The sequence below is a fragment of the Cydia amplana genome, chromosome 25 (genome assembly GCF_948474715.1).
Source record: "Cydia amplana chromosome 25, ilCydAmpl1.1, whole genome shotgun sequence".
Lineage (NCBI taxonomy): Eukaryota > Metazoa > Arthropoda > Insecta > Lepidoptera > Tortricidae > Cydia > Cydia amplana.
Window position 1 is genome coordinate 6,372,540 of NC_086093.1, and position 15,673 is coordinate 6,388,212.

General features: G+C 41.5%; 1 protein-coding gene across 1 annotated transcript; it reads right to left on the reverse strand.

Annotated features, from left to right (window-relative positions):
• Positions 1-11,101: 11,101 nt before the first annotated feature.
• LOC134659432 (uncharacterized) lies at positions 11,102-15,525 on the reverse strand. Its single transcript, XM_063515075.1, has 4 exons — positions 15,307-15,525; positions 14,322-14,543; positions 13,651-13,916; positions 11,102-13,133 (listed from the first exon to the last, which is right to left on the reverse strand). The coding sequence occupies exons 1-4, from the start codon at positions 15,523-15,525 to the stop codon at positions 11,102-11,104; spliced, it is 2,739 nt and encodes a 912-aa protein (XP_063371145.1).
• Positions 15,526-15,673: the final 148 nt, after the last annotated feature.

The following is a 15,673-nucleotide window of genomic DNA, read 5'->3' on the forward strand; positions in this document are numbered from 1 at the left end:
ATTCGTTCTTGGTGTAAATTAAAAAAATAGACTGAATCAGGCTCCTGTGTATACCTATACGAAAAATGTTAAAAAAAAAAAAGAAAACGTTTTTCTTGAATAACTCGGCCATTTTTGATTTTACAGTAAAACCGCGAGGAAAAAATTGTAGGAAATTTGATTCTCTACAAGTTTGGTTCTCACAATTTTTCCTCTAGGATCGATATTTTGGGGGAAAAAAGATGGGAACCAAATTTATTCAGAATTTGATTCTCTACAAGTTTAGTCCTCTTCATTTATGCCGTAAAGTTGAAAATAAACGAGATAATGATAATTTTTAGGTCCAATTCAAAAAATATCGTTTTGGTGCAAAAAAAGTTCGAACAAAAATTGTTCAGAATTTGATTCTCTACAACTTTGTTTCTCTTCATTCATGCCGTAAAACGTGGAACATAGGAGATAATGATAATATTTTGAATTTGTCGCGTTTTTCAGGTTTAATTTCCAAAATATCGACTTTGGGGGAAAAAGGTGGGAAGCAAAATTGTTCAGAATTTGATTCTCTACAAGTTTAGTCCTCTTCATTTATGCCGTAAAGTTGAAAATAAACGAGATAATGATAATATTTCGAATTTGTCGCTTTTTTCAAATTTAATTTCCAAAATATATCGATCCTAGAGGAAAAATTGTGAGGACCAAACTTGTAGAGAATCAAATTTCCTAGAATTTTTGTCCTTACGGTTTTACTGTAAAGTCAGAAATGGCCGAGTTATTCAAGAAAAACCTTTTTTTTGGAAAAAAACATTTTTCAAATATACACAGGGGGCCGATTTTTGAATTTCGACTGTTCGATTTCGTGTATTTCGTTCAATAATATCTCCACTGCTAGGCATTTAAATTCTACTAATAGAATTGAAATCGAGTGGTCAATACCACTAGATTCCAAATTTCTATCACTCGTATTTCAAAAATCAGCATTTCGCCGTTTACCACCGATTTTCGAGTGACGAAATCGAGCGATCGAAATTCAAAAATCGGCCCCTAGGAGCTTGATTCAGTCTACTTTTTGAATTTACACTCCCAGTGACCCCCCCCCGAGGGACCTACGAAAACAAAATCCAAGAACTAATTATTCACGGCTAGGGTCGGTTTTTTGGATAAAATGACTGTACTATTTAGGTACATTGTTTTCCTATGTACAATATGTACAAATTGGTTGACAAAATCATCAATGACGCTGTCGTAATTTAAAACGTTTGTCAGCTCAGCTTCTATATTAAGAAGAGCTAAGCTATTCAGGCGCTCTTCGCTGATAGTGGAACGTAGATATTTTTTTATTCTTTTGAGTGCAGAAAATGATCGTTCTGCACTGCAATTAGTCACTGCGGTGCAAAGAAAAATGAAAATGGAATGCTTCTTTAAGGCCCTTATGCCCCTTATTTTTTATGAGTACCTAAGCTTAGTTGCCTTAAGCTCATTTTATTGTCGTAGGCGGTCAAAAAATGTTTTAATAAAACACATTCGTCTTGTAGGTCTACCGCGAGATCTAACGGGTATAGGTACTCTTTTAAGGTTTACGGCTTCGCCGCCCCCTCGAGGCCTGCCGCCCCGGGCCATGGCCCCCTTGGCCCTAGGGTAAATACGCCCCTGCTTCGCACCTTGGAATGACGGTACCGCGAGGGCATAGATCAAAGAGTAAAGTAAGTATTGGCATAGATAGCAAGAGATCTAAGGTCCACCACCTTGAATTTTGGAGACAAAGCAAACCGCTTGGAACAGGTGTTCCTGGGGGTGATCTGAGCTGATTTACCCCGGTTGCCGAGAGGTCCCCCCCAGCAGGTGGGCAGGGGAGGGGGGGCAAAAGTGCCTCCGGCGCGCATCACTCTAAATTTTATATCTGCATACATCTAGCAACTATATCAAGTTTGGTGTCTTTTTCGTATAATTCGAGGATGGAGAATTCATTTCTGTGACTAAACTTTCACTCACCCATACAAAAAAATCGAGAAATTCAAAATTCAAAAAAAGTCTTTACACTTTTTTTTTTTGAAAATCCTCTACAAAATTAAAACTACGAGGATTTGCTCTACAAAAAAAATACCTGTCAATAGCCTAGTTATCCTTATATATAGAATAGTAAACTTCTCAATCATTTTTCTTTTATAACTCTGTAAAAAAAAATATTTATGTCGCGCGGCGTACCTGCATTGTAAGAGCAGTATGCAGCTTTTAGGATTTTTAAGTATGTTTTGATGGTTTCTTATAAGTTATTATGCTTCTTTTTGTAGATTACATTAATATATTACTTCTTGACGTGATATATATGCAAATATAAATGAAATATATAAATAATAATAATAAGTGGCAGCACAATTCCAACAAGCCCTCGAGCTTGGTTCTCTCCCACCTTCCTGCTCTTCAAGTCCGGTAGTACCACGGAAGCAAAAAACTACAGACCCATCACATGCTTGCCTACACTCTACAAGCTCCTTACATCCATTTTGAGAGCAAAAATCAATGCGCACATTGTCGCAAACAATATTTTGGCTTCCGCTCAAAATGGATGTAGGGTTGGGTCCCGTGGTACTAAAGAGCTCCTCCTCATAGACATGACCATATGCCAACAAATCCGGCGGAACAAGGGGGCCCTCTCAGCCGCTTGGATTGACTATAAGAAGGCCTATGATTCGGTGCCTCATTCATGGCTGGGGAGGGACTTAGAGCTGTATAAAGTTGATGCAGCTTTGAGAGCCTTCCTAAGCGCGTGTATGAGGCAGTGGACCACAGTCCTTCGTCAACCAGGAGGCGGGGATGACCGCTCTGGCCCGCAGGATTTTATAAGGATTGAGCGAGGAATCTTTCAGGGTGATAGTCTGAGTCCCCTGTGGTTCTGCCTAGCTCTGAATCTCCTCATGAACCTCACCCTGCTGAAAGATTTGGGACTAGGTTGCCGGCTTCGGTGAGGGAATGAATGAAGGGTGAAGTCATTTCTCACCTTTTGTACATGGATGACCTCAAATTATTTGCACAAAATAGCCAAGACTTGTTGGACCTACTGAAAACTACCGAAGTCTTCAGTAGTGCCATCAACATGGAGTTTGGTGTCGATAAATGTGCGGTTATACATGTAGAGCGGGGGAGGGTTGTAAATTCAACAAATTTACAACTCTCTGAGACAATGGCTTTCAGATCTATCTCTGAATCAGAAACCTATAAATACCTTGGTATGTCACAGTTTCTGGGTATTGAGGACGAGGGTATTAGACGGTCGGTGAAGGAGCGCTTTTTCAGTCGGCTCACAAAAGTCCTTAACAGTCTTTTGTCAGGAGGCAACAAAGTGCGTGCCTTCAACGCCTGGGTAATGCCCCTACTCACATACTCCTTTGGCATACTAAGGTGGACTCAGACCGAACTGGACGCCCTAGATCGGAGGGTCCGATCACTGCTCACCATGCATCGCATGCTACACCCACGCTCGTCAGTTATGAGATTGTACATCCCACGGAAGTGTGAAAGCCGAGGCTTCCTAAACGCTAAGGATCTCCACAACCGCCAGGTGTACAATCTCAGGAATTATTTCCTTAACAACGAGTGTGGGATGCATCGTGTTGTGGTGGCAGTAGACAGGAACCTCACGCCGCTCTCCTTGGCAAACGAGAACTGGCGCAAACCTGTGGTACTAAGTACTGCGGATCGCAAGGCGGCATGGGAGAGTAAGGTGCTACACGGGCGGTTCTACAAGGCCCTCACGGGACCCGATGTGGACCTGCTCGGGTCGGTGAACTGGTTACGATTCGGGGATCTCTTCGGAGAAACCGAGGGTTTTGCCTGTGCAATTGCGGACGAAGTAATGATGACGAACAACTATCGGAAATATATCCTGAAGGACGGTACGGTCGACATTTGTGGGGCATGCCGCCGTCCCGGAGAGTCACTCAGGCATATCATTTCCGGTTGTTCTCATCTTGCTAACGGGGAGTACTTGCACAGACATAATCTGTGCAAGCTCGTAGCCAGGATTATTCACCAGCAACTTGCTCTTCTATATGGTCTTGTGGACCGCGAAGTACCGTACTACAAGTATTTACCTGCGCCTGTTGTCGAGAATGGTCGTGCCACGCTCTATTGGGATCGATCTATCATCACTGACAGGACTATTGTAGCCAATAAGCCTGACATTGTGATAATAGATCGATTGCAATGTCGGGCCGTGCTCGTTGACATCACCATCCCCCATGATGAGAATCTCGTGAAGGCCGAGAAGGACAAGTCCAGTAAGTACTTGGCTCACGAGATAACCGCCATGTGGGATGTTGATTCGACGATCATTGTCCCGATAGTCGTTTCAGTGAACGGTCTAATAGCGAAGAGTCTCAACCAACATCTTGAGAGACTCTCGCTAGGTGGTTGGATCAAGGGCCAGAAGGCGCCAGATGCAGAAGGCGGTGATCTTGGAAACGGCGCGGATAGTCCGCCAGTTCCTCTCTCTGCGGCCCTGACCACCGGCAGCTTGGGCCTTGCCCCGCTGCTGGCGGCACCCTAGGTTAGGTTTTTTATAATGTGTTTATATGTATTTTTTTATTGTTTTGTAAGTGTTTTTATATTTTACTTTTATATTCATATTATAAAAAACCTAACTTAAGATGAAAGATAAATAAAGTGAATAATAATAAAATGCTTTATTGCACACTACAAAAGAAATGTTACAAAAGTATGAACAGGTACAAAAATGTAGGTAACAACAGGCGGACTTATCGCTAAATAGCGATCTCTTCCAGACAACCTTCAGATAGTGAGACGGCGGAAAAGATTCAAGTTGACGGAAGTTAAATAAAGATGTTGGGAACTAATACCAACGGTCCCTGAGCGCGAGCGCCGCTGCACTGCACCGCATTCACCTCCGTTTAGATACCTACACTACACGCAAATTTAGTATAATTTTTATGTATACATAGATAAGTATCTCAAAAGACGTAGAAGATAAAAGGTCACAATAACTAAATAAAAAATTGATCTGTCGTGAAACTATCCAGTAGGTAGACAACTCATTCTGCATAGGATAAACCAATATTCAGTTATATCGTACTTATTGTAAATTCCTTTATTGTTTTAAATATTTACTTTCTGTACCTACTTGCTTTATGCTGAATAATGTTTTGAAGTAAATGCGTGTCTAAACTAAATGCGTGTAGGTATACCTACTTCAGCACGGTCCGCCGTGCGACACAAAACATTTTTTTAAATACAATTATTAGTTAAAAATGGTTGATAAGTTTATTATTCTATATAGTAGAATAACTGGGCTATTCACATGTATTTTTTTTAGAGCAGATCCTCATAGTTTTAATTATGTAGAGGATTTTCAAAAAAAAAAAGTGTAAAGATTTTTTTTTAATTTCGAATTTCTCGATTTTTTTGTATGGGTGAGTGAAAGTTTAGTCACAGAAATGAATTCTCCATCCTCAAATTATACGAAAAAGACACCAAACTTGATTTAGTTGCTAGATGTATGCAGATATAAAATTTAGAGTGAGGCGCGCCGGAGGCACTTTTCCCCCCCCCCCCCTCCCCTGCCCACCTGCTGGGGGGGACCTCTCGGCAACCGGGCGAAATTAGCTCAGATCACCCCCAGGAACACCTGTTCCAAGCGGTTTGCTTTGTCTCCAAAATGCAAGGTCCCCTTAGAAAACGGGATCTTAGATCTAGTACTAAGATGGTAGGATTCTCGGGAGGGCCGCTAATTTTCGATGTTGCCATTTAGTTCTGGACGACACAATTTAACTACTGTAATAAACGCCATTAAAAAAAAAAAAAAAACATAGATCTTCTAAAGATAGCGGGAAATGGAACACGGCATGTATAAATAGTACATTACTGCAGACGCCGGGAAAGAAGGGCTTGCCGGGTGAGTAGGTATAGCCGGCCGACCGTAGGGAGGCCGGATAGTGATACGAAGCCGGCAAGACCTTTTCACGGCTAGGCATGTATAGTGCTTTTCTCAAACATGCAATGAAATAAAAAAATACACCACTCAAAAAAACAAATTTATAATCTTTATAATAAAAATCCAACTTCACAACAAAAGTTTTTTAATTTTCCTTCCAATCCCGCCATAATTGTTTTTTTTTACGGAAGTCGTCCGTATTTCGCGAGTGTAGTGTTCGAATAGACCTTATTAGGGCCATTATACACAATCTGATAATAAGAATCTCAATTTCTATCATAGATGGTAGTATTTCTATAGATGTGGCCTACCGCGTGCCCCCGTAAGGGATAGACATAGATGACGTCACAAACCCGGGGATACCATATAGTTAAAAATTACCCCAATATTATCAAATACTGGGGTAATTTTAATCACGTTCGCGAGTTGTTCGCCTACGTAAGACGCAGAGATAAATAAAATATCAATGGGCCAATTTTCTTTTTTTTTTTTTAGATAACAAACAGCCTTTTACAAATAAGTCTTACAAAAATGACTAAAAATAGGCCTAAAGTTTCATACGTTACTAAGTAAACTAAGTTGACTATTACAATGAAAAGTAAATAGGTTACTTAATTATAAATTACCCGTAAGTATAGTTGTGAGTACAACACGCAAATAAAGTAAGAAAACAATGCAAAATATTTACTTGAAACAATTTTTCAATTACTAGTAAACAAAATATGCCGAACTTTATTCTTGAAAACGGACAAACTATGAACAAAAATGTCTATATCATTAAGCGATTCATTATACATCTTGGAGGATACAACTAAACGGAGTAGCCATTAACAGGCTTTCCCCTCTGTCGAAAATAGGCGGCCAACGGTCATACACAATGTATGGACTGACGTTTATCTGACATGGCTATTTTTACGTTACGCATACATTTGACGTTCCCCTCCCCCGCAAAAATCGGCAGACTGTTTTGTACAGAAAATTACAGACATGGCGTCTCCGTTTGATTATATCCTCCAAGTTATACATATTACAAGTACGCCTAAAGAAAGAATTTTTAGTATACTGTGTGCCACAGGAAGAAATAGAAAAGGTAGGTTTTCGTAATATGCTTTGAGCATATTCGGCAGTTTTGCGTCGGTGCCCAGTTTCTCCTTCCGGTTGCTAAAATCCATTTAGCACGCGTGCCTGCATCTTGTGGAAATCTGGAGGTAATAAACGAAATATTCATTTTGTAACCTGTCACTCTTATTGCATAATTAAGAATTAGTGCCTGCAGCATATCAATTAGATTCTCTGAGTCGTGGCAAAACCCCCTATAACGTTAGAAAGAATCCGTAATGCTTAAATAAATATAATTTACATTCTAATTTAAACACAGTTCAATTTTATGCTTCGTATATGTCCAGTTCTACACCAAAATTATTTATAAAAATGTTATTAAAATACAAAATACCCGAATTTTTGGGTAATTGTATGCATCACGGGCTGGTATCCCTCGAATAATAGCAATGCGACTAAATTGAATACACGTTATTAAAAGGGTGACGGCTTACTGTCAATATGCGTACGTAATTTGGTCGGTTAATTTATCAGGAAATATTTATAGGTTAATTTTTTTACCCGAGTTATTATTTACTGTAAATGCTTTTTCTACTCAGATTTTAATTGATATAGATTGTAGGATGCTGTTACTAAGCATGATAATGTGACCGAAGTATAAAATACTGTATTTACCTGTGAAATGTTACGTTGTCCTGTTTTTGCCGGCAGTCACTTGTACAGCGCAAAACTGAGCAATTCACCATATTTGTTGAATTGTTAAGTACTACTACATGCACACGAAACACTGATTTCAATATTTTTCCTGATAATCTTTGCACTGTTCATATGTTTCACACCAATTTGACGTTTACGCATTGTTTGTATCCCACCATAAACTACGGTGGGGAATAAAAAAATATGAGACTGTGACAAAGACAAACAATAATAGCGCTTTCTCTGCTATTCCTAGTCAAAGATACATAAGACTATCCCGTTCTGTCAGTTATCCCCACCACTCATGCCATGCCCTCGATTTCTATAAATAAAATAAATGCAGAGGATTTTAAATATTGTCTATGGTTTCTGGTGACTTACGTATAGACAAAATTTTAAATTTATTCATCAACACATTGAATCATACAGATTCGTATTCTTAATATCAGTACGTTCGTGTATAACAGGCGTTAACACGGATATTTCGGTCCGATAACCATTCATTCACCAAAAATATTTAAAAAAATATATAATTCGGCTGTTTAGTCTGTTCATGGACACAGACCCCATGTTTACATTAGAATTAAAAAAAAAATTACTTCCCGGCCTAGGCCTTCAATTTCGTATGAAATTCCTTTACAGTTCTCTGGAGTTGCTCCGCCCTAAACGTGATACTTCGAAGCCTGATATAACGCCCGGAGCGACGACATTTCATTGCATGTTTGAGAAATATTTTTTTATTTACTACTTATAAGTATAAGACACGGTAAAGATCCAACTTCGTTTTGTGCCGAAAAACGCCGGCGACATGCGATTTACACCAAATCAAATAATGACCCGCCCGACGTTTGTCTGATACGTAGTATCTTCTTAGTAGTTTGTGCGTCGCGTATAGCATAAAATAGCAGACCATAGCCTTATATATTATTTACGTCACCCTAGGCCCGTAAGTAGGTTTTTCTTCCCGCTACGCGAGAAGTAAATCTCACTTCCTGGCCAAGGCAAGACGTAAAACTTTATACATGGCTGGCGGTAATTCGTAAAGCCCCAGATCACCTCCCTAGGTATGTAATGTACTATTGAGATAAACTGATGAAATAATCACGACTAAATTGATTTTAATTAATGGTTATAAACATTAAAAAGTATCAAATGAAAATTAAACGGTAAATTGGTAAAGTTTATTTATTAAATTCCTTATAAAGTAGCAATACAAAAATTTCTTCGTTAGGTCAATAAATTATTGGTATGATACACCTCTTTCTAAATAGTTTATCTCAGTTTTTATATATTTGGTCCTAATTTGAAATACACTGAATTCGAAACTAAAAGTTCAAAGTTGTTTTGTCTCACGAGTAAATAACATAGAAACATATAAGTTCCCGCATGTCGAGCACTACATATTAATAGTCTTAAACAGTTCCTCGACAGTATAGGCCTCGGCATTTAACTTATCAACCTAACAACAGCCAAAACAACACACCCTTCACAATAGCCTTTGTACAAATAGCAAACGTTTTTCCCCCGAAGGGATAAAAACGATATATTTCATGTCTTGCCTAGGCTTGACCTGTGAGATTACGCCATTCAAACAACTATCGAGAACACGGAAATCTTATGTCCCCGCGCCGTCCAGCCGCGCGCGCGCTCCTCCCCGCCGCCCTCGCCCCGCGGGGGCGGCCGAGCGAAGGCGCGCGGGCGCGGTTCCTCAGTACCTTGAGATTGTAAAGTCGTCAAGGCATTACTTGGGTCAAGCCTAGGCAAGACATGAAATATATCGTTTTTATCCCTTCGGGGGAAAAACGTTTGCTATTTCATGGTCTGTGCCGTCGGCTTGACCTGTGAGATATGTTTAGGTTCTGACGACGCGGGGAAGCGTACTGTGAATGTGTTATATTATGCCTACATGTAGTACATAAAGTAGGAAAATATGGATTGAAAGGTAGGTAAGTTAAGTAAGTGCTTGTAATTAAACGAAAATGAGTAATCAACATGTTTGTAATCAACAGCCATTTCAATTAATAGCTAGCGCGTTTCATATATTAATGTTATTAGTTATTATAGAAATAATCATGTAACACAAGTTTAAAACAATAGACGGGTATGTCGTACTGATGACTTAATGTAATGCACATTAAGAACTATAACAAAAATAATCAACAGAAACTTACATTTTTGTTAACAGAAAACAAAACAAACTTAATGCATCCAACTCGGATGAAAAGTAACTCCTGTATTAGTTGTGTGTTGTGTAGGAATTGTAAGAATAATTAAAAACAGTATATAACTGACAATGAGATCTGGGGTTAACAACGCGATAACTGGTTGTTATACTTAACTAAAATAATGAATTTCAGTCTAAACATTTTTGATTGAGATCAATAGAAAATAGGCAATCTAATCAATCTGTTAAGTTACTACATTAACAGAACTGGACTTTAGAAGTCGATCACAATGTATTAAAACTAGAATCAATTAAATTGACATTAACATTACGTACTAAGTCAGGGGCTCTTATTACTTCCTTAAAGTAATGCTTGAGCACATTGCGTTCGCTTCGCCAATTCCCATTTCTAAGAATGTTATCTATAGGCATGTTGTTGTCCCTCCTGGAAGAGGCGACTGCCGAACGAATACTTCCAGGGGGGAAAGGAAGACTTAGTTCCACAAAGGCTGTCTTGATCCAGCCTGCAATAATTGCTCTTGAAGCTGCCTTAACTGGCCCCCGTGAGGTGATGAAAAGAGAATCAATCTGAGTATTTCCTGTTGATCTTCTGGTCTCTGAGAGCGACAGGTGTAGTTTTGTCCAACGAACTGGATCCAATTTCTCATTAGGTATCATAGAAAGCTGCCAAGCAGACTGTCTATGGGTTGTACTGTCAGTTTTGGAACCAAAATCAGGCCAGAATGTAACAGCTGTATCAGTAAGTAGCATGCTTGTCTCGTTTATGTTTAGTAGGGTAAGATCATGAACTCGCCTACCAGATGCCACTAACAATAATAGTGCAAGATGACGAGAGACCTGAAAGATGCTGTCTTCTTGTACGGGCGTTCTCTCCATCCAATCAATTAGTTGTTTTATATCCCAAATACGTTTTTTAACCAAAGTTGGTTCTGCTAAGTCGATAGCTTTAACCATCTGTTTTACTAAAATATTGTTAGAGATGGATTCTCTCTTTGTTGGGTTAGCGAAATTTGCGATGACTGACTTATGTAATTTTACCGTATTGGCAGACAGTTTCTTTATCCTAAATAAGTAGCTTAGATGTTGAGCTACAGAATTGCCATCAGGGTTGTATGGGTCAAGTCCCAGAGCTTTGCACCGGTCTAACCACGTTTTCCAAGGAGCTGAGTAAGTTTTTAGCGTAGACGCTCTCCAAGATTTTTCTAGCAGTTCTAAATCTTCACCATGCCAGTCTGCAGTTATGGTCGACCACCCCGTATCCTCCAAGCCTCCAAGCGTAAGTTTTGGGCGTTCGGGAGACCCGCTTGGGTTGTCATGTCTAACAAGTGATGATTGAGGTTGCGAATCTGGAACGGGGGATCCACTGCTCTCATCTTCAGATCCGACCTCCAAAATACTTTCTCCCACCGTGGCACAATTATGATGTACGTTCCTTTCGCATGGTTTAGGTGAGCTAATACTCGAGGAATTATTGACGGAGGTGGGAAAATCCAGGCCAGATCGAACTGCCATACCCTGCTGAAGGCATCGACGAACTGGGCTTCTTTGTCTTTTGCGTCTCGAGAGACATAGGCTGGAACCACCCTGGATTCTTTCGTTGCGAATAAATCTATTTCGGGTGTTCCCCATTTGCAAAATATCAGGTTCGTCACCTGCTGGGAAAGATGCCAGTCCGCCAGGGGTTTCTGACGAGATAGACTGTCTGCTATGTCGTTGTAGATGCCCGGGATATATTGAGGACATAGATCGGTTCGCAGGGTATTTGCCGTATGGAGTAGTTGTGAAACGAGCATTGTCAGATGACGAGAACGAGTTCCTCCTTGCTTCTTGATGTACGCCACAACCGTCCGATTGTCCGACTGAACTATGACCCTTTTCTCCCTTAGATAGGTCATTTCCGATCTAAAAGCTTGTAATACCGCATATAGTTCCTTTCTGTTTATATGCCATCGTTTTTGAGTTGGGGTCCATAGACCGCTGATCATTTTGTCGTCTATCTGAGCTCCCCAACCTTGGTCTGATGCGTCTGATGTTATAAAAGCTGTCTTTCGGTACTTTACGAGAGTTCCGTTTTGTTTCAAGTTCGCTAGCCACCAGACACATTCCTGAAGGGTCTGTGATGTTATAGGGAACATTCTCTTTTTTTGCTGTTCTGGTAAGTGGTTGGCTGCTCTTTGAAGATCTCTGGAGTGTAACCTTCCTAGGGGGATTACGAAACTGGCAAAATTTAGTTTGCCCAGTAAGCTCTTGGCGAGCTCCCAGCTCCACTTTCGATCCTTTAAGATTTTGTTGAAGTCTTTTTCTATTGATTGGATTTTCCTTTGAGGCAGTGAAGTTACGTTTCGCAAAGTATTCCACGTAATTCCCAGATACTCGATTTGTTGCGAAGGTTCGTTTAGGGATTTTTCTTTGTTTATAATCCAACCGAGTCTTGTCAAAAAGTTTACTGTCTTGATGGCATCCTCTCGTAGTTTTATTGGATCCTGGCAGGCCAGGAGGAAGTCGTCGAGATAGACTATGACCCTTATATTCATATCCTGGAATCGTGATGCCACCCAGTTTGACAGCCTTGCAAATGTGAGGGGAGCTGTAGAAAGGCCGAAAGGTAGGCACGTGAATTGTAGGATTTGACCTTGATTGAAGATTGCTAGAAATCTTCTGTGCTGAACTTTTATGGGCACGTGAAAGTATGCCTGGGAGATGTCGATCTTTACCAGAAAATCTCCAGGTTGCAGAAACTGAGGTACCTTGAAATGGTTTAACAGGCGAAATTTCTTTGGCAGAAGGTATTTGTTTAGACCTCGAAGGTTGATTATGGGTCGATTCTTTCCATCTGATTTTGGGACCGGAAACATCGTTGAAAGAAAACCTGAATGAGCTGATGTGTGTTCCAAAATGTCTTGATCTATGAGGGAGTTTATCTCTTGCGTCATTTCTTTGGTTTCGAATTTTTTTATAATTTGAGCATGAAATGGAATCAGAGGAGGTTTTGATACAAACGGGATTGTGTACCCTTTTACGATGTTTAGAATACTTTTGGGGGCTCCCTCCTTTTTCCAGACTTCTAGGTATGAGCGAAGCCTGCCTCCTCTGAAGAGCCGTATTTCAGGTACTTCTATGTTTCTTCGAAGAGTGTCCCTTGGACGAGCGCCCTCGGGCTGAGGAGGGATTAGAGTGATTTCTTTTGTCGGCACGTCTAGAACTCGATCCCGTTTTTTCGGATGGGCGACTTCTGGGCTTGACAAACGACTTCTTTTTGGCGGTCTTTCCCTGGGAAAAGCCGGTTGCGCTATTGTATTGTTTCGGTTGTGCCGGTTTTTTGTAGTGGCTGCGAAAGAAAGTCTGCTGTGGTGGTTGCTTAAGAACCTCTGTGAGCTTAGATTCACAGAAAAGATGAGTCGTTGATGGAGGGACGGAATTCAAAAGTGACGCCTGATACTCATCCTTGGGGATAAGAAAATTCCTTCTCTGTTCTATAATTTCGTTCCTACGCCCGCATGCAAATTGAAGGAGATCGTCTGATATGGTCTTCGTGGCAGAACCAGTAGATAGGTGGCTCTTGAGATCTTCTTTGAGGCCAGGGTGCTGATTCGAGAGTTCTTTGAGAGCCCCATGCATTGCATCTCTTTGCATCAAAAGCCCATGGATCATGGTACCCAGGACATAATCCATTTTACCCAGTTGTTCCTGGAAAGGGTTATGTGCTGTGTGCTTAACCAGGACTGGGTTGGCCTTTAAGGCACCAAAAACCGGCGCGGCGTGTAATTTTTTCTGTACTTCGACATACCTGATCTGGTTATACGCGGTGTCGCCTAGTCTTAGTACCTTAACCCCCTGTTCTGCAATGTGTGGTTTTGGGTTGGGTATAACAGGGTCCTGTGGCTTAGTGCAGGGTAACCAGTCAAAATCTTCTTCGGAGCCAAACGGAGCCTCAGGGGGCTCCCACGTAAGGGTAGCTTTGTTTGGAGGTTGTTCAGGAACAATAGTGTCGTCGATATCTGAGCAGTGAGCTGAAACGCAGTCATCATCGGAGCTTTCGTAAGCAGAGTTCTCCTGTGAGTCAAATGGTGTTTCAAATTTTTCCATGAAGGACTCCAGCATCTCCTTTAGCGCCACTTGATTTTCCTCTAACTTACTTAGTCTGTCTTGACGTTTAGTTGTACGAGCAGAGCTGTTGCTGCGCCGAGAAACATTCGTGACAGAGCCGCTGTCTTCCAGGTCACCGGATAACTCGTGGTTTGCCTCCTCTCTGCCGATCAATAGGGGTCTCATGTCTGCCAAAGCCGCGACAACCAGTTCATTCTGTACTGCAGAACCCCGTATCCGCGCTGCTAGAGAGGCAGGGCCGGTAATTAAACCGACACACAAAGGCCACTCCAGTAACTTGAGTTTAATATCTCTATAAGTTCTCTCAGAAAGAGAGGAACAGTTCGGCGAAAATGCGCGTGCCAAACCTACCGTCGGGATCGCGAACCTGATTTTGTTCAGAATTTGAGGGTCTAGTTCACTTCCCAGCAAATCTTCTTTGGAGTAGGTATGTACTTTCCATTCTTGCCAGCCGTCCGGAAGATGCGCTGCAATGAGACGTGTCAGCCTGCCGAGGACCACATTGTCTCCAGGGTCATCCGCTTCCCAGTCGAGTAGTGCTCCAAGGGAGCACATAGCTCCTGAACCCGATGCCTAAAACACAAGGATGAGTTACTGCGGGTTGGGACTAATACGGCTCATTTAATGATCTACGCGTAAAATTACGGAATAAGATTGAGCCGTACGACGTGTCAAAATGAGCCGCACGTGTCGCGAAAGTCACCCGTACGGCTCCAAAAAGTGAGCCGTAGGGGGTCATCGTCTGAGCCGTACGGCTCAGACTGACCCGTGCGGCTCACCAATCTGGCCCGTAAGGCTCATAAAACTGGTCCGTACGGGTCACTAAGCTGGCCCGTACGGCTCACTAGATTGACCCGTACGGCTCACTAGATTGACCCGTACGGCTCACCAGATTGACCCGTATGGCTGACCATTCTGACCCGTATGGTACAGGTCTATGTGACTCTTAAAAGAAAGGAGTCACGCGGTTCGCCACAATGGTACGTACGGATCGCTATAAAGCCATCAAAGTACTCGAGGTGCAAATATAAATTTACCGCTCTAGGTTGGAAAGACCGCAGAGACAGCAAATTAAATCATAGATCGAATCGGACCCGAAAGGGAAACGCGATTCACAGATTTGCGCCTGTACACGTGTACATCGAGCCTTGATTTTTGAAAGTTACTTGTATGTTGGCACAGTACAAGTAGGTATTTAACCTTAAAAGGTTATTATACAAATAACTGAAATAAAAGTCACAAGCACTTACAAATTAAAAAGAGAGTTCACTTACCATCGATATTCGAAAACAATCCTATAACACAATATTGTCGATCTAAATGATCTCGAACGAACTTCGTCGTTGTTAACTAAAGACACCGTGCACTCGCGTAGCGTAATGAAAGCGTACTGAGGAACCGCGCCCGCGCGCCTTCGCTCGGCCGCCCCCGCGGGGCGAGGGCGGCGGGGAGGAGCGCGCGCGCGGCTGGACGGCGCGGGGACATAAGATTTCCGTGTTCTCGATAGTTGTTTGAATGGCGTAATCTCACAGGTCAAGCCGACGGCACAGACCATGAAATGATGTGTTTTTCATGTTTCCTTGGTTCTTTTGAAAAATAAAGTGTTTTATTCTCGTTTTATTACTACTAGGTACTACTACAGCTGTGTCCAGACGAGACAATTTTTCGCCAATCTGATGAAATTGTCCGATCAAATCAGGACG

Bases quoted from the DNA above. Each gene is read 5' to 3' on its own strand.
- LOC134659432 (XM_063515075.1), bottom strand. From the start codon at position 15,525: ATGGTCTGTGCCGTCGGCTTGACCTGTGAGATTACGCCATTCAAACAA. The intron at 13,917-14,321 runs GTAGGTTTGGCA...TTTGACTCACAG, and splicing joins TCAGGTTCGCGATCCCGACG to GAGAACTCTGCTTACGAAAG. The intron at 13,134-13,650 runs GTATGTCGAAGT...GGCTTTTCCCAG, and splicing joins ACCGCGTATAACCAGATCAG to GGAAAGACCGCCAAAAAGAA.